General features: G+C 42.8%; 1 protein-coding gene across 1 annotated transcript in view; it reads right to left on the bottom strand.

Annotated features, from left to right (window-relative positions):
• LOC124805736 (vicilin-like seed storage protein At2g18540) overlaps positions 1 to 24,372 on the bottom strand; it is a 42,815-nt gene extending 18,443 nt beyond the window's left edge. The window contains exon 1 of the mRNA XM_047266305.1: positions 24,115 to 24,372. Coding sequence (XP_047122261.1) covers positions 24,115 to 24,372 — 258 coding nt within the window. The remainder of the gene's footprint in view (positions 1 to 24,114) is intronic.
• Between the last annotated feature and the right edge of the window lie 430 nt (positions 24,373 to 24,802).

Here is a 24,802-nt window from a genome sequence, read left to right as displayed (position 1 = left end):
GTGCATATAAAGTAGTGTGTGAGCGTAGAGTACGAGGAATTTTAGAGGAGCGGTTGCTTAATGAGTGCCATGGTTGTTAAAGTGAACTGAGTGGCAATTAGCTGGCACAAGTTCGATTCCAGCTGCCACCACACTACTTTTACTTCATTTTATTTTGTTCCTCACAATGTTAAGCCATTAATTATCAAATTTAGATCTAGCTCAATTTTGATATGTAAAATTAATATTTTAATTTAGGTTACTACCCTCCTAAGTCAAAACGCAATAGGTAGTCGTAAAAAGGAGAGTATAAGGGTTCATGAAAAGAGTTAAATTTGTTGATGCGATGTTTGCATCGCAAGTTTTGCTTTCCATGTTTGTTATTCGGGAACACTGACGAGTGGGGTACAGGTAGGGTTGCCATCCGTCCCGATATATCGAGACCGTCACCGTTATGAACCACCTGGTCCAGACATCCAGAGGAGACCCAATTTTGTCCCGATTTCGCAAAATACTGTTGCAAACTTGGTTAAAGTGCTGAAATAGCGCTATCTGATAGCGCAAACTATAAATTCAGCCTCAGTTTTGTGTGTCAAGTTTGTTGACCAGATGGCGTTGCATGCTGCGTATCCTGTATCGACGATGCAAGCACCTAGATCCTGCGCCATCGTTCGAGGAAATACCAGACTTCTCCAGTGGTACGGGGCTGGAACTGTTTAAGCAGCGCCACGCGGAAGAATCGGGTAGTTCCCATTTACTAGCGATCTTATAAGACGATTCTTTGTAAATGTGATACGAACACGTCAGTAATGTCTGAAGTGTTTATTGCAGGGCCGCGTGAGGTAGCCGTGCGTTCTAAGGGCGCCTTGCCACGGTTCGCGGGGGCGCCACCCCCCCTCCCCCCCCCCCCTCCCCCCCCGCACCCCCCCCCCCATTTGGAAGTCAAGTCCTCCCCCATCGGGCATGGTTGTGTGTGTGTGTGTGTGTGTGTGTGTGTGTGTGTGTGTGTGTGTGTGTGTGTTTTGTCCTTAGTAAGTTTAAGTAGTGTGTAATCCTAAGGACCGATGACCTCAGCAGTTTGGCCCCATAGGAACTTACCGTAAAAATAAATAAATTATTGTGGGCATGTAGGGCGTGAAGTGTTAGTGACGCTTACTTCGATGATTAAAGTGTTATTGTCGACTGTTTACCGTCTGATTAACTTACAATATGTGATCAAAAGTATCCGGACACCCCCCAATAACATACGTCATATTAGGTGCACTGTGCTGCCACCTATTGCCAGGTATTCCATATCACCGACCTTAGTAGTCATTAGACATCGTGAGAGAGCAGAATGGGGCGCTCCGCGGAACTCACGTACTTCGAACGTGGTCAGGTGATTGGGTGTCACTTGTGTCATACGTATGTACGCGAGATTTCCACCCTCCTAAACTTCCCTAGGGCCATTGTTTCCAATGTGATAGTGAAGTGGAAACGTGAAGGGTCACGTACAGCACTAAAGCGTACAGGCCGACCTCGTCTGTTGACTGACAGAGACCGCCGACAGTTGAAGAGGGTCGTCATGTGTAATAGGCAGACATCTATCCCCCATCATCTCACATAAATTCCAAACTGCATCAGGATCCACTGCAAGTACTATCACAGTTAGGCGGGAGGTGAGGAAAAATTGGATTTCATCGTCGAGCGGCTGCTCATAAGCCACACATGAGGCTGGTAAATGCCAAACGACGCCTCGCTTGGTGTAAGGAGCATAAACATTGGACGATTGAACAGTGGAAAAAACGTTGTGTGGAGTGACGAATCACGGTACACAATGTGGCGATTCGATGGCAGGTTGTGGATATGGCGAATGCCCGGTGAACGTCATCTGCCAGTGTGTGTATAGTGCGAACAGTAATCGTCTAAGGTGTGGTCGTGTTTTTCATGGAGGGGGCTTGCACCCCTCGTTGTTTTGCGTGGCATTATCATAGCACAGGCCTACATTGATGTTCTAAGCATCTTATTGCTTCCCACTGTCGAAGAACAATTCGGGGATGGCGACTGCATCTTTCAACACGATGAGCCCCTGTTCATAACGCACGGTCTGTGGCGGAGTGGTTGCACGACAACAACATCCCTGTAATGGACTAGCCTGCACAGAGTTCTGACCTGAATTCTATAGAACACCTTTGGGATATTTTGGAACGGCGACTTCATGCCAGACCTCACCGAACAACATCGATATCTCTCCTCAGTGCATCACTCCGTGAAGAATGGGCTGCCACTCCCCAAATGAACCTTCCAGCATCTGATTGAACGTATGCCGGCGAGAGTGGAAGCTGTGATCAAGGCTAAGGGTGGTTCAACACCGTAATGAATTGCAGCATTACCGATGGAGGGCGCCACGAACTTCTAAGTCATTTTCAACCAGGTGTCCGTATAGTTTTCATCACATAGTTCACCTTATCATAGGTTTCGAAAATGCCTAAGAATGTCACTTTTCGGATGAATACCCAAAAGAGTGGCCTTTTATCAAAAGAGGACGTACGGATCAGGAAACGTTGGGTGAAATTTGTAGCTGTTTCTTCTCAGTAACTCACAGAGGTAAGGTAGATGTGAGGCATCACATTGCTACGAGGAATCATACAAATAGGTTCGCGGTATCATCGACATCAAAGTTTATTTCTACATTCATGATCAAAGAAGATACCCAGGAGGAATCGTTCGCTGCTGTTGCAGAACTAGAAGCAGCTTATAGAGTTGTCAAGCATCACAAGTCCTCAGTTTCTCTTGGCTGTACCGTAAAACTTACTGCCACAATGTATCCTGACTCCAAAGGAGCCACAAAGCAGCCTACAACCAGCACCAAAGCTTTAGCAATTGTTAAAAATATTATCCCACCGCACTTCGTGTACGAATGCATAAGACAATTGCAAGAAGGTTTTTTTTTTTACGGCGTAGGCACCGACGCATTGAACCACATGGTTGAGAAGATGTTTCCTTTAGTTGTTCAATACTTCACTGAAACTGACTGAATCCAACAGAAGCTATTGAAATTTGATTCGCTGAATATCAAAACATCGGAGACCATTGCAAAGTTTTGTTCAAACACTTTAATACAACTGTAAAATTCATTAGATAAAGTAATCGTTTATTGGGGGGGGGGGGGGGGGGGCGGGGCGGGGCTTCATCGGCACGGCAGCGGAATGTGCTTCACCAAGTTAAAGAGCTAGAAATAAATGTAGAAGGAATTGGATGGCCTGCCATGTTTTCTACAATACTATATTAAGCGTTGCTGGAGTCTTAACTGTTGACATTGAAATAATCGTCATGAAAATATCTAATTGCTTCTCAGTATACGCGGTAAGGACAGAGAAACTCACAGTTCTGCTTATACGTTGATGTCAAACATCAGACTCTTGTATCTCACTCAAATGCAGTGTGGCTGTCGTTAATGCCTGCAGCTTAGAGAATTCTTAAGCGTTGGATACCATTAAAACAACTTTTGACACCTACTACAGGCCACCTAAAATAATTTAGGGTTTTTCACTACTTCGATCAGTGAAATTTACTTCATGTTCCTGCAGTCGACCTTGACTTCGCTTGAAAAGATGTATAAAAATCGTGGAGAAGAATTAAGTCTCAATAATTAAAATCAGAAATCTATTAATCGACACTCAGATATGTCTGAATGAAAGGAAGACTGCCAATTTTCTTGGCATGCAAACAAAGATGAATTTTAATAAACCGAGAAATAATTATTTTGATTTCGAAATTTGAGGAAGAGACTATAGCTGGCTGTACCGTAGCATTTGGTTTCTTACAGAAATGGGCTACCTCTTTTAATAAGCATGCAAAGTATTTGACTGGATGACGCTGTCTGAAACCACAGATTGTGTGATGACTGGAAACACTGTTATACAGGGTGAGTCACAAACTATTACCCCAAAAATAGCTCCGGAAGTACGGTAGGGGCTGAAAAGTTTATGGGACAAATGTTGCATGGGACAACGGGGGCCGTAATATGACGTTGGTTTTTTGTTCCAAGGTGGAGTCGCTTCAAAGATATGGTCAACTTTTTTTTTTTTTAAATTGGGTGCTATAGTTTGGTACTTATTTTCTGGTAGCGGCTTTCGAGACGAATCCAATGATGTGTAACAGTAAGGTCTTTGAAGGTCAACTAAGGTCGAAAAGGTGGCATGAACGTCCATTTACAGAAGGTGTTCGATGTGATGACCATTTGTATCATTGCAGTGTTACAATCTTCTTATCATGGATTGAGTGGTATTCCTTATCACATCGGCACTTATCGAAGCACATGCTCTGACAATTCTCTCACATGTCTTCAGGTGTAGTGGGAATGTCTTTATAAACAACGTCTTCTACGAATCATCACAAGGAAAAATCCAGAGACGTCAAGTCTGGCGAATGAGCCATCCACCACACATCTCCTGCGCGTCCAATCCCACGGTTGGCGACAGCAATGAACACTATGGAAAAGCTGCAACAGGCGCATGGACTCGCAAGCCCAGCTGATGTAATGGAATGAATGAACGGGATGAGATTTAATTGCTTGCTCTTTGTTGATATTTTCATGTATGCTTTCGGTTTAGATTGCCATTCAAAAGAATTGTCACCAAAAAAGTAACATGACATCTTAATGGTGGTAAATGAAGCAACAGACCCTTTAAAACCTGTCAATTGATTAAACTAGACATACCCATACCATTGCACTGAGCACCCCTTTCGGCTTTGTTGCGATAGTAGCGTGTCGTAATTGCTAGGGAGCCATCTCGACCCATCTCAATACGATGGCAACTCGCTCGAAAGTGCAAATATTACTCAGTGACATCCATCCTAAATGGGTTCAGTAGGATTATGTCCAGGTGACGTGTAGGTACTGCGTTACAGGTGTATTGGGCGCTCCTAGCGTGTGTCAGGAGCGTGTGAGCCTCAGTTATCAAGCCATTGCGCCGTCAAAGAGGGTGACAGCAGAGCTGTCCGGTTATCCTTCTTGCAGCAGTTCCGAGTGAATTCGGAAGTTCTAGCTGATAGAAAAAAATTGCTAAATACGGAGAAATGACACTGAAAATCTGGGTCAGAGTGAAAGGTAACTACTAAAACCAGTAGAGTCTCACAAAATCCCAATCTACCGTTCGATACGAAATCTGGTACTGTAATTATTGATGGATCGGCGTTATCCATACAACCAACACTTTAAGAGTTGTTATAGTACACGTTTATTCTGAAAGATGGTCTACGCTTAAGTAATCTATATTTCACAAATTATGAATGGGATATCAATAATCTACACTTACATGGAAACGGCCAGTTTAAAAATTTACAATCACAGGTTACAAATATTCAGTGTTTACTTCTGCTGTACAATAAACATCCGAACGGAGCCGAGCTCGTATCGAATAGATCTCTTGCGTTGCTGAGTTCATTGCAGCTTTAGTGCGGTTCCGCAGGTCGGTCACAGTTGTTCATAGAGGTGGAATGTAATTACCTCTTTTACAAAGCCATACATTTCCTTGTGGTTTTCAACAAGACTCTGCATAAGTTGTAAATGGTAAGGCGTGTGAAGCTAACAGCGTCTCAACTCTTCCTACAATTGTTTCAAATGTTACGAGTTTTTATAACTCCGTTACTTGACATATTTGGTCTACGCACAAAACTTCTTTCAATTCTTTTCACGTCTTCATTCGACGCAGGCAGATACGCACAGCTTGTTCAAATTTCTGAAACCAATGGTTTTTTTTCCCGCTTGGTAGTTCAATGCCAAATCCGAACTAAATGCTCTCTTCACTGAAATATCCGACTCCAGAACGCTTTCAACAAGAACCTTTTGGTGTAGCAGCCGTCTTACAACTGAAGCGAAATAACTGTGTATAGGCACGATCACTCAAGTTGTCGTTTAAGCAATCGTCATCACTCTAGCAGTAGTAATCAAACCTGCACATGCTCTTCCATCCAACGGTATGCAGATTACTCATACCTGATTTATATTTCAAGCAATTAATTAAAATGGGTCTATCTTTGTAAGTAGACAACGGCCTTGCCGCAGTGCTAACACCGGTTCCCATCAGATCACCGAGTTAAGAGCTGTCGGGCTTGGCTATCACTTGGATGGATTACCGTCTGGGTCTGCCGAGTGCTGTTGGCAAGTGGGACGCACTCAGCACTTGAGACCAATTGAGGAGTTACTTGTAGCAGCACTGGTCACAAAATCTGATAACGGCCGGCAGAGCGGTATGCTGACCACGTGCCTCTCCGTATCTGCATCCACTGACGCCTGATGGCTGAGAATGACACGGCGGCCGGTCGGTGCCATTGAGCCATCAAAGCCTCTTCCGACAGTGTTTGTTTGGCAGTGTTTGTTTGGCAGTGTTTGTTTGGCAGTGTTTGTTTGGCAGTGTTTGTTTGGCAGTGTTTGTTTGGCAGTGTTTGTTTGGCAGTGTTTGTTTGGCAGTGTTTGTTTGGCAGTGTTTGTTTGGCAGTGTTTGTTTGGCAGTGTTTGTTTGGCAGTGTTTGTTTGGCAGTGTTTGTTTGGCAGTGTTTGTTTGGCAGTGTTTGTTTGGCAGTGTTTGTTTGGCAGTGTTTGTTTGGCAGTGTTTGTTTGGCAGTGTTTGTTTGGCAGTGTTTGTTTGGCAGTGTTTGTTTGGCAGTGTTTGTTTGGCAGTGTTTGTTTGGCAGTGTTTGTTTGGCAGTGTTTGTTTGGCAGTGTTTGTTTGGCAGTGTTTGTTTGGCAGTGTTTGTTTGGCAGTGTTTGTTTGGCAGTGTTTGTTTGGCAGTGTTTGTTTGGCAGTGTTTGTTTGGCAGTGTTTGTTTGGCAGTGTTTGTTTGGCAGTGTTTGTTTGGCAGTGTTTGTTTGGCAGTGTTTGTTTGGCAGTGTTTGTTTGGCAGTGTTTGTTTGGCAGTGTTTGTTTGGCAGTGTTTGTTTGGCAGTGTTTGTTTGGCAGTGTTTGTTTGGCAGTGTTTGTTTGGCAGTGTTTGTTTGGCAGTGTTTGTTTGGCAGTGTTTGTTTGGCAGTGTTTGTTTGGCAGTGTTTGTTTGGCAGTGTTTGTTTGGCAGTGTTTGTTTGGCAGTGTTTGTTTGGCAGTGTTTGTTTGGCAGTGTTTGTTTGGCAGTGTTTGTTTGGCAGTGTTTGTTTGGCAGTGTTTGTTTGGCAGTGTTTGTTTGGCAGTGTTTGTTTGGCAGTGTTTGTTTGGCAGTGTTTGTTTGGCAGTGTTTGTTTGGCAGTGTTTGTTTGGCAGTGTTTGTTTGGCAGTGTTTGTTTGGCAGTGTTTGTTTGGCAGTGTTTGTTTGGCAGTGTTTGTTTGGCAGTGTTTGTTTGGCAGTGTTTGTTTGGCAGTGTTTGTTTGGCAGTGTTTGTTTGGCAGTGTTTGTTTGGCAGTGTTTGTTTGGCAGTGTTTGTTTGGCAGTGTTTGTTTGGCAGTGTTTGTTTGGCAGTGTTTGTTTGGCAGTGTTTGTTTGGCAGTGTTTGTTTGGCAGTGTTTGTTTGGCAGTGTTTGTTTGGCAGTGTTTGTTTGGCAGTGTTTGTTTGGCAGTGTTTGTTTGGCAGTGTTTGTTTGGCAGTGTTTGTTTGGCAGTGTTTGTTTGGCAGTGTTTGTTTGGCAGTGTTTGTTTGGCAGTGTTTGTTTGGCAGTGTTTGTTTGGCAGTGTTTGTTTGGCAGTGTTTGTTTGGCAGTGTTTGTTTGGCAGTGTTTGTTTGGCAGTGTTTGTTTGGCAGTGTTTGTTTGGCAGTGTTTGTTTGGCAGTGTTTGTTTGGCAGTGTTTGTTTGGCAGTGTTTGTTTGGCAGTGTTTGTTTGGCAGTGTTTGTTTGGCAGTGTTTGTTTGGCAGTGTTTGTTTGGCAGTGTTTGTTTGGCAGTGTTTGTTTGGCAGTGTTTGTTTGGCAGTGTTTGTTTGGCAGTGTTTGTTTGGCAGTGTTTGTTTGGCAGTGTTTGTTTGGCAGTGTTTGTTTGGCAGTGTTTGTTTGGCAGTGTTTGTTTGGCAGTGTTTGTTTGGCAGTGTTTGTTTGGCAGTGTTTGTTTGGCAGTGTTTGTTTGGCAGTGTTTGTTTGGCAGTGTTTGTTTGGCAGTGTTTGTTTGGCAGTGTTTGTTTGGCAGTGTTTGTTTGGCAGTGTTTGTTTGGCAGTGTTTGTTTGGCAGTGTTTGTTTGGCAGTGTTTGTTTGGCAGTGTTTGTTTGGCAGTGTTTGTTTGGCAGTGTTTGTTTGGCAGTGTTTGTTTGGCAGTGTTTGTTTGGCAGTGTTTGTTTGGCAGTGTTTGTTTGGCAGTGTTTGTTTGGCAGTGTTTGTTTGGCAGTGTTTGTTTGGCAGTGTTTGTTTGGCAGTGTTTGTTTGGCAGTGTTTGTTTGGCAGTGTTTGTTTGGCAGTGTTTGTTTGGCAGTGTTTGTTTGGCAGTGTTTGTTTGGCAGTGTTTGTTTGGCAGTGTTTGTTTGGCAGTGTTTGTTTGGCAGTGTTTGTTTGGCAGTGTTTGTTTGGCAGTGTTTGTTTGGCAGTGTTTGTTTGGCAGTGTTTGTTTGGCAGTGTTTGTTTGGCAGTGTTTGTTTGGCAGTGTTTGTTTGGCAGTGTTTGTTTGGCAGTGTTTGTTTGGCAGTGTTTGTTTGGCAGTGTTTGTTTGGCAGTGTTTGTTTGGCAGTGTTTGTTTGGCAGTGTTTGTTTGGCAGTGTTTGTTTGGCAGTGTTTGTTTGGCAGTGTTTGTTTGGCAGTGTTTGTTTGGCAGTGTTTGTTTGGCAGTGTTTGTTTGGCAGTGTTTGTTTGGCAGTGTTTGTTTGGCAGTGTTTGTTTGGCAGTGTTTGTTTGGCAGTGTTTGTTTGGCAGTGTTTGTTTGGCAGTGTTTGTTTGGCAGTGTTTGTTTGGCAGTGTTTGTTTGGCAGTGTTTGTTTGGCAGTGTTTGTTTGGCAGTGTTTGTTTGGCAGTGTTTGTTTGGCAGTGTTTGTTTGGCAGTGTTTGTTTGGCAGTGTTTGTTTGGCAGTGTTTGTTTGGCAGTGTTTGTTTGGCAGTGTTTGTTTGGCAGTGTTTGTTTGGCAGTGTTTGTTTGGCAGTGTTTGTTTGGCAGTGTTTGTTTGGCAGTGTTTGTTTGGCAGTGTTTGTTTGGCAGTGTTTGTTTGGCAGTGTTTGTTTGGCAGTGTTTGTTTGGCAGTGTTTGTTTGGCAGTGTTTGTTTGGCAGTGTTTGTTTGGCAGTGTTTGTTTGGCAGTGTTTGTTTGGCAGTGTTTGTTTGGCAGTGTTTGTTTGGCAGTGTTTGTTTGGCAGTGTTTGTTTGGCAGTGTTTGTTTGGCAGTGTTTGTTTGGCAGTGTTTGTTTGGCAGTGTTTGTTTGGCAGTGTTTGTTTGGCAGTGTTTGTTTGGCAGTGTTTGTTTGGCAGTGTTTGTTTGGCAGTGTTTGTTTGGCAGTGTTTGTTTGGCAGTGTTTGTTTGGCAGTGTTTGTTTGGCAGTGTTTGTTTGGCAGTGTTTGTTTGACTGTAACCCTGAATAAAGATGATTACTTCCTACATCAGCCAAATGTCAGTGAACGACCTATGTGAGGTACTATTCTAACTATATGACGATGTGAGCCATATACATTTGAATTTAGTAATGATATGTGCATAATAGTTAATTAAATTAATTATACAGTTAGATACAGATACTAAAGACACGCGCACAAACACATGTCACTGTGCGCAATAGAATAAGTCAGAACGAATTACGAGATAGATTCAACTTCTGAGATTGGCATGTGCCATGCTTATTTGATTAACTTTACAGTATCATAAAAACAATTAAGGTAGTTAGGAGTATATGGCGAACTCTGCGAAATTAATACCCTACGAGCTGACTAAATATTTGTGTTAGAAAGATTATTTAAAAACATCACGAAGTGCCATGAATTGTTCAAGCTATGTCATCCTCGCTAATGATCCTGCAAATACGAGTAATATTAAACTGTTCATGGAATTTTTGTGCTCACACACATTCAGTCATGCTTGATACGTTTTCCATCATTACTTTGCATCAACAGAAGCGAAGACACTACGCGTATTTTTCCTTTCTATTGTGCCGTGGGCTGTACAGAAGCCACTTTTCATCCAGTCAGTGCTGTACCTGATATACCTCGCAGTTAACATTTATAATATTTGCGTAATGAGAGATTGGACTTGAACACATGTATCGCCTATCGTAATTTGAACCGTATAAACATCTTATCGTAAGAATCCAGTCACCCCTGTGTAATGCGGAATTGACCACTAGATGACACGAGAGGCAGACCTGCCAGTGTAAGCCGGGGACGACGACGACGCCGCCGCCGCTTGGTTTGTGGGCACTCAACAGCGCGGTCATCAGCGCCCGTGCAAAGTCTCTATTTTTACACAGTCCAATTGTTACGCAATCCAACCTAGCCACTGTCACGAATGATGATGAAATGGTGAGGGCAACACACACCCAGTCCCTGGGCAGAGAAAATCCCCAAACCAGCCGGGAATCGAAGTGGGCTAGTCTTTGGATGTCACCTGATATTGATTGAGAGGGAGTGTCAAGCATCGCGGAACAAGGCCGCAAAAAAAAAAAAAAATAATAATATTCGTATGAAATTAGAGGAAATAATGGGCTGTGAGTTGCTAACTGCTATCGGCAATGCATTTAGCACAATAACTGTGCGTTGGGAGTTCAAACGAGTGGGGGTGAATGGTCGAGCGACTCCTCATAAACCACACATTTCAGTAGTCAGTACTAAGCGATGCTTGAGTGGTGTAAAGAGCGACGTCACGGGACCGTAGATAACTGGAAACGAATGATTTAATCGCGCTATACTCCGTGGTAACCCGATGGAAGGATTTTGGTTTGGCGAATGCTAGGAGGAAGTTACCTGCCATGATGTGTAGTGCCGACAGTGAAGTACAGCAGAGGTTGTTTTATGGTGTGCAGGTATATTTCGTGGTTAGGGTGTGGTCGACTAATTGCGCTTAAGAAACCGCAAAATACGGACGGATATGGACACATTTTACAGAGTTGCGTACTGTATATAGTAGAGGAACAGCTCTGACATGATCACTTGCGTCGGATTACAATGCACGTTGCCATAAAACAGCATTCCTAAAATGGACTGGTGTGCCTGAGTCGGGACCTGAGCCCAATGGAACACCTCTGGTATGAGTCACAAGGTCGACTTCACTCCAGACCCCAGCCTCCACAACAGCACAACCTTCTTTGCTTTCAGCTCTTGGCGAACGACGAACTGCCGTTCCTCCAAAGACATTCGGACCTCTCATTGAAAGTGTCCCCAGCAGATCTGAAACGGTCATTAAAGTGATGGGAGGACACACTCCATTTTAATGTCCACGAATAGGTGTCTGGATATCTTTCACCAGATAGTATACCTACATGCCTATACGACATCCTTTTATGTTTTGCACAAAGTTGTAGGCTGAATACCAGGGACTTATTCCAGCAGTGTGTGGTCCCCCTAGAGCAGTGGTTCCCAGCCTGGGGGTAATTACCACCTATGGGGCAAACTAAAATTTTCTGAGGTGCAAAAACTAAACGACTGGATTCCGTTTGTGACAAACTGAATTACTTTCAACTGATCATTACTGTTATCACAGTTTTGTAAGATTCTAATACTCTTCAAATAAGTTATCAATAATTGCTTTTTCTCAATTAATAGGATTAAAACGGTGTTTACAGGTTCCTCACATACTCCACCCACCAGACACACATGCTGTGCTCTGTCCCATACATTTATGATGATAAAAGTGAGACACATACGAAACAAATGCTGAATATCTCAAGAAATGTCTTCTCCGAGTTGTAGATAGTACCTTCAGTAGTCTATAAATTGCTTCATTACTCGTTTCAAAACAGATAAATGAATTAATTGACAGCAAGACACAGCAGTAACTACATATGGGCTAACATAGTGCTGTACACATTATTATTATTATTATTATTATTATTATTATTATTATTATTATTATATACCTTTCTCAGACGTTATGTCTGGTTAAAAATGGAAAGTGAGGCGAACCTTGATCAAGCGTCACTTCCTTTTAACTGTACGGTATATGTTACATTGCATTTAGGAACTTTCGGGTAATTGAACATGTATCAATAATTACAGATTTCTGTAGTTGTATATATACGTTTGGATGCAGGTGTATTGCGTTAATCTACTGGTGGATATTGTGTGGTATGACTCCTGTAGTTGATAGTGTAATTGGTATGTCAACTTTACCTTAATGCCACATGTCCTTGCCTTCCTCAGCCAGTTGGATGTATTTTCAATTTTTTCTTCTGTTTTCTTCTGTATATTTGTTGTAGTGGGTATGGATATTTCGATTAGTTGTGTTAATTTCTTCTTTTTATTGGTGAGTATGATATCAGGTTTGTTATGTGGTGTTGTTTTATCTGTTATAATGGTTCTGTTCCAGTATAATTTGTATTCATCATTCTCCAGTACATTTTGTGGTGCATACTTGTATATGGGAACGTAGTGTTTTATTAGTTTATGTTGTATGGCAAGTTGTTGATGTATTATTTTTGCTATATTGTCATGTCTTCTGGTGTATTCTGTATTTGCTAGTATTGTACATCCGCTTGTGATGTGATCTACTATTACTATTTGTTGTTTGCAAAGTCAGCATTTATCTGTTGTGGTATTGGGATCTTTAATAATATGCCTGCTGTAATATCTGGTGTTTATTGTTTGATCCTGTATTGCAATCATGAATCCTTCCGTCTTTTCTCAGCCATGTGTTGGATGCGTCTTGATCGATGTATGGCTGTGTTAGATGATACGGGTGCTTGCCATGTAGTGTTTTCTTTTTCCAATTTACTTTCTTCGTATCTGTTGATGTTACTTGATCTAAAGGGTAGTAGAAGTGGTTATGAAATTGCAATGGTGTAGCCGATGTATTTATGTGAGTGATTGCTTTGTGTATTTTGTTAGTTTCTGCTCGTTCTATAAAGAATTTTCTTAAATTGTCTACCTGTCCATAATGTAGGTTTTTTATCTCGATAAATCCCCTTCCTCCTTCCTTTCTGCTTAATGTGAATCTTTCTGTTGCTTATTTATTTATTTACTCGTTCGGCATCACAGAGGCATAATTTACAATATTCTTACACTATATACTAAAAAGAAAACAATATAATTCTACATTATATTAGATATGTTTTTGAGCCACTCTATGGCTGAGTCACTGAGTCTGTGTATGTCCATGAGTTCACCACCATAGCCATACACTTTGCACACGAGTAGATGGTCCATTGTCTGTATTTCACCGCACTCACATACAACGTTGTCTGCCAGGCCCCACTTGTTCATCAGGTGTTTACATCTCCCAACACTCGTTCTGAGCCGGCCAGTGTGGCCACGCGGTTAAAGGCGCTTCAGTCTGGAACCGCGCGACCGCTACGGTCGCAGGTTCGAATCCTGCCTCGGGCGTGGATGTGTGTGATGTCCTTAGGTTAGTTAGGTTTAAGTAGTTCTAAGTTCTAGGGGACTGATGACCTCAGATGTTAAGTCCCATAGTGCTCAGAGCCATTTGAACCATTTTTGAACTCGTTCTGACCCGGTTTAGAGCTGTCCATACTCTTCTTGGTAGGATGAAGCCATCAATCTTCTTGTTCGGATCGTGTACTAAATTTTTGTTCTTAAATTCACTTGCCGACCATACTTCGTTCCAGGCCGTTCTCGGCTCAAAGGCTTGTAGTTCTTCACCGATTTTCCAAAAGGGTGATCTGGATTTAAGCCTGTTTGTCGGTGTCAGATCTTGGTGGATAGGGAGGTCCGGGTTGTCTATAATTTTCCTGTAGGTTTTTAGGGCTAGCTGTGATCGCCTGATTTCTGGAGGCTCTATGTTCGCTAGTACAGGAAGCCATGCACAGGGGGTGGCCCTGAGTGTTCCCGAGATTATTCGCATTGTCTCCCTCAGCTGGACATCCACTTTAGATACGTGTGCACTTCTCCTCCAGACTAGTGAACAGTATTCAGCTACACTGTAGACAAGGGCTAGTGCTGAAGTTCTCAAAGTGCTCGCTCCACATCCCCATGTTGTTCCAACCAGTTTTGAAAGGATAGCATTGCGGGATTTTAGTTTTTGCTTTGTGTCTTCGAGGTGTGAGCTGTACGTTAGGGTTCGGTCTAGTTTCACTCCCAAATATTTAGGCTTATCCTCATGTCTTATGCTTTGGCCATTCGAAAAGATCTGTAATTTTCTGTGTGTCTCTCTGTTGTTGAGGTGCATTATAGTGCTGGTTGTTTTGTTGGGGTTGGGAAGTAGGTGCCACTTGGAGTAATAGGTGTTCATGACTTCAAGGTCTGCATTCAGTGTTTCGTCGAGATCGTTGTAGTTTTTACTCTGATATGCGATGGCCAGGTCATCTGCATATGCAAATTTGCATGATTTAGTTTCTGGCAAGTCAGCTATATATAGATTGAAGAGAGCGGGTGCTAGTGCCGAACCCTGTGGCAGACCATTATTCAGAACCATGCTCTTACTGTTCGTGCCATGGAGTGAGACCTTGATTTTCCTGTTCGTTAGTATGTTCTTGAGTAGTTTGTAAGTCTGCTTGCAATTTATGATTCTAGTTAGCTTAAGCAGTAACCCTTCAATCCATACTGTGTTGTAAGCTGATGTGAGGTCTATGAGGACCAGGCCAGTTTTCATCTTCTTCTGGAAGCCTTTCTCAGTGTAGGTTGTGAGGGACAGCACTTGATCGCAGCAGTTTCTATCTGTTCGGGAACCCGCTTGGTAAGTTGGAAAGTTGGCTTCGATGTATGGAGTTAATCTAGTCAGCAATATTCTCACGAATAATTTATAGGAGGTACATAGCAGGGATATTGGTCTGTAATTCCTAGGATTATCTCCAGTCTTTCCGGGTTTCAGCACTGTGATGACTTTTGCTTCTTTCCATTCCTTAGGTATAACCCCCGCGCTTATGCATTCCGTACAAAGTTTGTCCAGCCACCTTCTTCCTAAAGTTCCCAATTCCTTTAAGAATTCTGGTAGGATGTTGTCAGGTCCGGCTGCTTTTCCTGTCTTCATTAGCTTCAAGGCCTGGGATATCTCTTCTGTCTCCACTTCTTTTACAATGCCCATGTTGGTTGGGTTATTAAGCAATAAACTGCTTAGATCTTGGGAAATTTCTCTCTTTTCGGCTGTTTTAGCTGGATTTTGGAGGTCTGTTTCAGGACAGCTGCAATCTCAGATGCTGGTTCCAAGAGTCGGCCTGTTAGGCACTGTGGCACCGCCTAATTTCCTCAGCAGGCCCCAGCTCTTCCTGCTGGAGTGGGTAAAATCTAGATTCTCCATCGCCTCCTTCCATCTACTCCTACATTTCTCATTCATGGCGTTGATCAGTTGGTCTGCAGTCTCCTCGTCCCCAGTCTTCTCATATTCCTCCAGTAGTGTTTCACACTCTATCGTCCAGCAGGGGGTGTATTCCTTTCTCGATTCTCGTGGAATTGCATTTAGGGCCGCTTTTTGTACTAAGTTTACGAATCTTTTGTAGTTCTCAAGTTTTGGAGGTATCCGATTTATCGTTTTCTCAACATAGGATCGGTATTTATTCCAGTCAGCTTTCCTCAGGTTCCACCGGGGGACTGGGGGGCTTTTTATGACTGGGATTGACAGTCCGATCTCCACTATTACTGGATTGTGCTGGCTTCGGGGGAACGCCTCGAGGACCCTTCTTATAGCTCGCACGGGTGTACCTGTTGCTCCACGTGTGACGAAGGTCAGGTCAGGTGTTGACGTTGTGCCCCACGCTTTTGATTTGAAGGTCGCTGTGTCCTTGGGGGTCGAAAAGGAGGTGTAGGTCCCGGTTGTCTGCCCAGTCACTTAGTCCAGTCCCTTCAGCTGTGGATCTCGGGTATCCCCATCTGGTGTGCTGTGAGTTAAAATCACCAGCGTAAACTGCTGGGTGGTTAGCCTCGGGTAGGATACCTGTGGGCCATTTCTGTGATGGAGGTTTGTAGACATTATACAGTGTCATCTCTCCCAGTTTTATGCCTATCGCATGCTCTGCTGGTACCACTTTGGTGTCAAAGTTCCTTAGGATTTCGTTCTTCACTAGGATGGCTATGCCATGTTTGTCGCGTCCAGTGTAGCTCACAGCTGTAAATCCTGGTATTTTGAGTCGATTGATGGTTTCATCTGTGAGGTGGGTCTCTCGTTAAGATCTTTTCGAGGATTCCTCCCTTGGTCCTCGTGTAGCCTTCTATGTTGAACTGGCATACGTTCAGCTTCTTCATGCTAAGACTCTGCTCTATTTGCCTCTGTGTGGGCCGGGAGGCATTGTCGCGTCCGGCCGCCGTAGATGTGTAGACTTTTCGCCGCTGTGCCATGTTACAGCGTTGCCCGGGGTACACCATCTAGGAGGTTATCTACACTTCGTACCCCTTTCTGTTGCTGAATGTATGTGATGTATTCTATATTCGTGGCATTGTGATCGTGTAAGTATATTGAGTGCTTCTAAGTCTGTGTTACTCCATTTCACTACTCCAAATGAGTAGGTCAATATTGGTATAGCAAAAGTATTTATGGCTTTTGTCTTGTTTCTTACAGTTAATTCTGTTTTCAGTATTTTTGTTAGTCTTTGTCTATATTTTTCTTTTAGTTCTTCTTTAATATTTGTATTATCTGTTCCTATTTTTGTCTGTATCCTAGATATTTATAGGCATCTGTTTTTTCCATCACTTCTATGCAGTCGCTGTGGTTATCCAATATGTAATTTTGTTTAGTGTGTTTTCCCTTGACTATGCTATTTTTCTTACATTTGTCTGTTCCAAAAGCCATATTTATATCATTGCTCAATACTTCTGTTATCTTTAGTAATTGGTTGAGTTGTTGATTTGTTGCTGCCAGTAGTTTTAGATCATCCATGTCTAGCAAATGTGTGATTTTGTGTTGGTATGTAGCAGTAATATTAGATCCATAATTTGTATTATGCAGCATGTTGGATAGTGGGTTCAGAGCAAGGCAGAACCAGAAAGGGCTTAATGAGTCTCCTTGGTATATTCCACGCTTAATCTGTATTGGCTGTGATGTGATATTATTTGAATTTGTTTGGATATTAAGTGTGGTTTTGCAATTTTTCATTACTATGTTTAGGAACTGTATCAATTTAGGATCTACTTTGTATGTTTCTAATATTTGTAGTAACCATGAGTGGGGTACACTATCAAAAGCTTTTTAGTAATCAATGTATGTGTAGAATGAGATTTCCACTCTGCAGTGGAGTGTGCGCTGAGATGAAACTTCCTGGCAGATTAAAACTGTGTGCTGGACCGAGACTCGAACTCGGGACCTTTGCCTTTCTCGGGCAAGTGCTCCACCAACTGAGCTACCCAAGCACGACTCACGCCCCTCCTCACAGGCAAAGGTCCCGAGTTCGAGTCTCGGTCCGGCACACAGTTTTAATCTGCCAGGAAGTTTCAATGTATGCGTAGTGTAGCGACCTTTGTTTAGTTTTAGCTTGGTATGTCACCTCTGCATTTATTATCAGTTGCTCTTTACATCCTCGTGCTCCTTTGCAGCAGCCTTTTTGTTCTTCATTTATAATTTTGTTCTGTGTTGTATGTGTCATTAATTTCTGTGTAATGACTGAAGTTAATATGTTGTATATTGTTGGTAGGCAGGTTATGGGGCGATATTTTGCTGGGTTTGCCGTGTCTGCTTGATCTTTAGGTTTCAGATACGTTATTCCTTGTGTAAGTGTATCAGGGACTGTGTATGTGTCTGCAATGTAACTGTTAAATAATTTAGTAAGATGTGAATGTGTTGAGGTGAACTTCTTTAGCCAGAAATTTGCTATTTTATATTTTCCAGGGGTTTTCCAATTGTGCGTAGAATTAATTGCTCGGATGACTTCATGCTGCAAAATTATCACTGCAGGGATTTGTGGTATCATCTTGTACGTGTCTGTTTCTGCTTGTATCCACCGTGCATGTGTGTTATGTTGTACTGGGTTTGACCATATGTTGCTCTAGAAGTGTTCCATGTCTGTTATGTTTGGTGGATTGTCTATTTTAATGTGTGTGTGTGTTATCTATTGTCTGGTAAAATTTCTTTTGGTTTGTGTTGAATGTTTGGTTTTGTTTCCTTCTATTTTCACTTTTTTTGTATCTTCTAAGTCGTTTGGCCAATGCTTGTAATTTCTGCTTTTTTTCATCTAATTGCTCTATCGCTTCTTGTTGTGAGATTTTACCTAACCTTTTTCGTTTTTTCTGATATTTCATTTCTTATAAATTGTGTTAGCTGTCCGATGTCTTTTCACAGTTTTTCTATTTCGATCTGTAGCTTGTGTTGCCATGCTGGTTTTGTGGGTTTCTTCTGTGTGTTGGTTTGTTCTGATCTCTGTCTAGTGTGTATATTTAGTGTCGTGAGTGCTCTTATATAAACTAGTAGTTGTAACTCTTCCATAGTTATTATTATTATTATTATTATTATTATTATTATTATGTGGTCGGACACAAAGCATTAACACCCTGAAGCCTTCCAATTTCTGCCAGTTCAGAAGTAAGGAGTCCAACAATCAAGTGATTCACCATCAGTAAGTATAGTGCTCACATTTTAACTTGGTTGATTTTTAAATAGGGTTATGGTGCGCGGGGCAGACCAGAGCCGCAATGGAGAGGAATGCACGGAAAGGATGTTTTGTAACAACTGTCTACCCTCACTATGGATAGTCAGTTTTCTTATCTGGGAATGAATTGCGGATGACACTTACAATGCACCACGAATTCCTTCGTCATTCATTTTAAAACACAGTGTCTAATTGCAATCAGTGGTATCCGTCTAAGAAAGGTTGGCAACCACTCTCCTGAGTAGCAGTGACTGATGTTAACCGCATGTTGTCCTACCATCTGGCGGGTAAGTCGACAAATAAGCAGCTCGACCAATACTTATACCCAAACAACAAACAATAAAAACCTTAGCTCCTGTGACCAAGTTGTTGTTTCTCAGATGTACCCTCATGAAGTGTTCCTCCAACAATTCCAGAGGGATAGAATGGGACAATGATTTGTTGTAGGCACAGATCATTTGCACAGTGATTTAGACAAATGATCGGGCGTTCATGATCGGACTGTAGGTTCCTGTATGTTCGCCAGAGACAGATGATGGCGTGTGTATCAGGGGCCCTAGTTCATGCCATACAGACATTACCATCATGGGCATAGCGTCAACACCTACCTCAACGGTTTCATCTTGGCAAGTGGAATGCATGATCTCGTGTGACCCTTTGAGATGCTGATACTGTACATTCGGTTGTCCAGTTACCATCAGTCCATGTGGATTTTTGCCTTGCATTAAGTGCCCCATCGTGGTGCTCTGCAGCAAATAGACGTACAAATTTGTGATTGTGGACTGTCCATTCCATAACGTAGGCACAGGTTTGAATGCCATAGCTGATTACTGGGTCTTCTCAAATTATGAAATGTTTAGTGAATTGGCTGCAGTGTGTCTCATCCATCTGCTGTTAGAATCCATTGTCTACGGTGATCCCCATCAACAATACGTTGTTGCTTCCTTGAATCAGACCTAGTAAGGTGGAGTAGCTGGAATTGCATTTCAGTTGAGTGGGATCCAAACAAGCCTTTGGCGACCGAAATGTGCGTTTTTGGACGTTTATTTAAATCAGTTAAGGTTAATGTCAGTATGTTTCACTTCAAATGGACACAGCCATCTTTTGTCCTTGTACTTTTCCTTGTCCTTACAATAACAATGGAAGGCAAAGAAGAAGTACTCTTATTATAACAGAGTGTAAGACAAAGCGGCAATCTTTCACACATTTTATTAGTGTTGTACATCGAAGAAGTAACGACGGAAATGAAAGGAAATTTCAAAGATGAGATTATTTTCAAGTCGATAGGAAATCAGTCTGCAGAGTTGCTAATGACGCTTCTGTCCTCAGTGGAAGTGAGGAAGAATCATATGACCTGCTGAATGGAAAGAACAGGCTAATGAGCACGGATGCAGATTGAGGGAAAATCGAATAAAGCTGAAAAGAACTAGGAGCAGTTGGAATGAGATTAGTGATTAACTCAGCAGCACACTTGGGGACAATGATAAGATGAAGTAGAGGAATTGTTCTACTTTAGAAGCAAAATAACAGACGATTGATGAAACAAGTGATATGTAAAAAGCACACTAATCCAGATGAAGAGATCATTCCTACCCAAAAGAAGCCTTCTTTTATGATGAATAAAGCATTCCTACACAAAAGAAACCATCTAGTATCAAACGTGGACTTGATTTGAGGAAGAAATTTCTAGGAATTTTTGTTTAGAGCACAGAATTGTATGGAGATAAATAATGGACTGCTGGAAAAAAGAAAAGGAGAGGATCGACACGTTTGAGATGTGGTGCTATAGAAGGATGTTGAAATGACGGACAGAGCGAGTAAGAAATGAGGAAGTTCTCCGCAGAATCGAGATGAGGAAAGTTTTGTAAATAAGAAACCGCAGTGCATGAGGGATAGAAACAACTATCAGGGAGTCACGTCGGCGGCACGATAATAATATTTTAGTAAATTTCTCTCCTCCCACCCTCCCGTCTTTCACCACCTGCTATCGCTACCTATACCCCACCAATTGTATGCTGAAAAACTTTACCCAATAACAAACAAGGGAAAATATCTTTTTGTAGCTGAAGGAGACACTGGTTTTCAACAGTGTTCAGCCAACTGGGGACACCTGGAGATGATCTCACCAGAGTGGTTGAAACGTGCAGTACTGAAGAAAAGTATGAAAAGGAAAGAACGTGGCCTTAACAACCTAGAATATATTTATTACATTCAATGACCATGACAACGAAATCTTCAGACTTACATGAAACAAATTCGATATACCGAGTGTCTTTCCTAAGACTCGTCAGGCGCATTTTCTCTGGTATTTGGGCAGAAATCTGCAATTTCTTTTTTTCCGTTGCGTAGCTGGAGTCAGCCCAAATAATTACTGCTCGTCACGTTTCATGTGACCCCCATTGTCAACAGAAACCAGAATTTCACGTGTCCATCGACAGAGCGCTTTCAGATTAGTTTAGCCAGATATTCCTTTTAAAACACAAAGTATAAACAGCAATCAAGTAACGACTCAATAGCGCTGCATCCAGCGCAGGTCAGACAATGCTGTCGCTGCTCCCTCACTGGTTATTCTTAGAGTTTTACTGCCATCGTTAATATCGATAAAACAAGTATCGCACTAGACTAATCTGGATGATGATGATTGGTGTGTGGGGCGCTCACCTGCGCGGCTATCAGTGCCCGCACTAACGTGGAGCCGCTCTATTGAATGGGCACGTGAAATTCCGCTTTAAAACAATTTTCGCCTTTTTTGTGTTTTCCGTCGTTTCTTAGTTGCTTCAAAATTCGTGGAGGTATATTCCGTCTACGAAACTAATTGAAGATAGTTTGTTTATTGTCATACGCGTTTCCCTTCTTTTATTTGTTTTCAAAAATGTTCAAATGTGTGTGAATTCCTAAGGGACCAAACCGCTGAGGTCTTCGGTCCCTAGACTTACACACTACTTAAACTAACTTAAATTAACTTACGCTAAGGACAGCACACACACACCCATGCCCGAGGGAGAACTCGAACCTCCGGCGGGAGGGGTCACCCAATCCGTGACATGGCGCCTGAAACCGCGCGGCCACTCCGCGCAGCTTTTATTTGTGAAGCATCTTCAGTGGCCTGTAATATATGTTTTTTTTATAAACATAATAAAGGAGAACCGGAGATGAATGCACTAAGCAGATTCAGAAGGATGTAGGGTGCAGTAGTTACTTGGAGATGAAGAAGCTTCCACAGGATAGAGTAGCATGGAGAGCTGCATCAAACCAGTCTGGACTGAAGACCACAAAAACACAACTGTAGTTACAGTATATTATTATTTTAAATTTTGTCATGTTTTTACATTGTTTTTTAGGTTAGAATCAACTTTTATAGCACAAATTTCGGGATGTGGAATTATAGTTCGAAAAGCAAGCATCATCGAACGATAATTTCACATCCCGAAATTTGTGCTACAAAAGTCGGTTTTAACCTCAAAAACAACTGAAAAGCATGACAAAATGTAACATAATAACATACGGTAACTACCACATAATACAGTTGTATTGTATTGTATTGTATATTAACCGGGGACCTAGAAACGACGGAGAGGCTCCATCGCCGCCGCAGCCGCAGTGGTCCACAACCCCACGACGACTTCCGCAGTCCACTTCGCCCCTCCGCCGCCCCACATCGAACCCAGGGTTATTGTGCGGTTCGGTCCCCGGTGGACCCCCCAGGGAACGTCTCACACCAGACGAGTGTAAGCCCTATGTTTGCGTGGTAGAGTAATGGTGGTGTACGCGTACGTGGAGAACTTGTTTGCGCAGCAACCGCCGGCATAGTGTAACTGAGGCGGAATTAGGGGAACCAGCTCGCATTCGCCGAGGCAGATGGAAAACCGCCTAAAAACCATCCACAGACTGGCCGGTTCACCGGACCTCGACACAAATCCGCTGGGCCGATTGGTGCCGGGGACCAGGCGCTCCTTCCCGCCCGGAAAGCCGTGCGTTAGACCGCACGGCCAACCGGGCGGCCACATAATACAGTTACTATACGTATAAAAAGGAACTTGTGTCACATGCCACTGAAGATGCTTCACAAATAAAAGAAGCTAAAGCGTTTGGCAATAAACGAACTGCCTTTGCAAGTAGCCTGTTTAGTGTTTGTATGTTGGCAGCGCTATGTAGCGATCTGCAGTAACAACTCTGACAACGCTGTTCACACTCTGTTAAGAGACTTTGTGGCTGGTTGGACTCGCTCTTGGAGGTGAACAGCCAGCAGTGATGGAAGTTGGGAGTGAGTAATCAGCAGTGATGGAGGTTAGAAGTTAATAATTAGCAGTGTTGGAGGTTGCATTATTAGATCGAGCGGACTGTCTGAATGTGTATCCGTCATGGAGATTTGTTACTGATGATTATATAATTTTTTTTTTGAACTGGTTGTCACATGATTAAGGTAAAATCTGCTAAATACATTGTTTGCTCTGCAACAAAATCTTTCCTTTGCTAACCACACGCCCATTAGTAGTCAGAGCCTACAGTAGTTAGAATCTTTTATTTAGCTGGCTGTATTTCTGGTTGCTGTATAGCTGTAGTTCGTGTAATGAAGATTTTCTGTAAGGTAAGTGACTTATGATATGTATGGGTTATCGTTAGGATTTCTTCTGTTTCAGGGCGCTTCTTTTGTATTTATCATTTTTTGAGTTGTCAGATTGCGTTGCACTAGAATAATTTGGGTCAGTGTTGAAATGATGAGAATAAGTAAAGAAAGAGTAGGCTCAGTACAATAAGTTTCACTCAGCAGCTTTCGAACGTTGAGTAAGCATTCAGCAGTTTAAGTAAACTTTTTATTAAGAAGTTTCACCTTCATTTAGTAGCATAGACAGATTGTACCTCCGCGAAAAATAATTTTGTTTGTAACGGAAACCAAGCCAATGCTTTCCGGCAACCTCGGGGTCGTATGAAAGACTTGATGAGCACTATTTGCTTGGGCTAACTCTGGCTACACAACGCAAAAACGAAATTGCGAGTATCTGCTGGAACCCCAGAGAATACTTGCCTGAAGGCTCTCAAGAGAGATCCTGTACTTGAAAGTCACTTCTGTGCCGGCTGTGAATTTTTAAGCTTGTCCTCGTCAGAGGCTTCAATGCATCTGTATTGTTTTATACTCTATTAAACCAAAAGTTATGTACTGTCCGACTCCAGTTTCCACCTTCCATTTTGAATGTCATTCTCTGTGTCTCACAAGTAACATAGGCAAAATCTGGAGGATTGTAGAAGCACTACCACTTACATTATATTATCACTTCGGCATCAAAATGAAGCTGACAAACAAATGAGTAATGAGTGAAAATTGAATTACCATGTTTATTTTCACTTTTAAACCAGATATCCATCACAGAAAAGTTTGACTTTGAATCAGATGAGTTAGGGTAAGAAGGGAGTGTCCAACCATTTTAAGTTGGCATTCTAAAATCGATCACCACCAATGCCTAACATGTCAAAACACTCCATGTCCCTCACTTTGCCCTTGGTTGGGAAAAACCTAATCACTGTGAGTAACACTCCAAAGAGTGCACGGCAAGCGTGCATCATTGTGGGATCTTTGTCCCAAACCTGCAGGAAGATACCGACTGCTGTCAGGTTGGCACCAATCAGGTTCACCATCATAGAAATCTCGCACTGAATCATGGCATCTGTTCCGAGGTGCACACCGAGTGCAAGGAGCATGAGCAACAGCCTGAAGAACGAGAGGCTAACCTGTTTCAGTGCAGCCCCTGTAGTCCACGCCAACTGGAAGATGCTTATGGATGTCAGTGTGCCTGCCATCAGGCTCATCTTCACAGGAAACTCCAGTGGCAACGTGTCCCCCATTCCGACAAGCACAGAGAACACAAAAAGAAGGAGAAGTAATCCTAAAAGTGCACGGAAGGCATAGGCTACCTTGTGCTGTTTGTCTCAGGCCAGCAGGAAGACGCCTTTTGCGGTTTGGTAGGCTATCATCAGGCCTGCTACAACCGGGGATTCCCACTGCGGAATGTCACCTGTTCCAGAGCGCACAAGGAGTCCAAAGAGTATGAGCAACACCACAAGAATCTCCCGGCGTGCTTCAGCCTGCGCGGGATCTGCGTCGCCGGCCAGCTGGAAGACGCCCTTTGCCGTCAGATAGGCCGCCAAAATTATCGGCACGTCTGTGGCCTCCAGTAGCAGCGTGCCATCTGTCCCACTGGGCATCCAGAGTCCAAGCAACATTAACATCACCACAAAAATCGCCCAGCGTGCTGCCACCTGTGCAGGACCTCCG

The sequence above is a fragment of the Schistocerca piceifrons genome, chromosome 7 (assembly GCF_021461385.2).
Source record: "Schistocerca piceifrons isolate TAMUIC-IGC-003096 chromosome 7, iqSchPice1.1, whole genome shotgun sequence".
NCBI classification, from domain to species: Eukaryota; Metazoa; Arthropoda; class Insecta; order Orthoptera; family Acrididae; genus Schistocerca; species Schistocerca piceifrons.
This window is presented reverse-complemented; position numbering and strand designations above follow the sequence as displayed.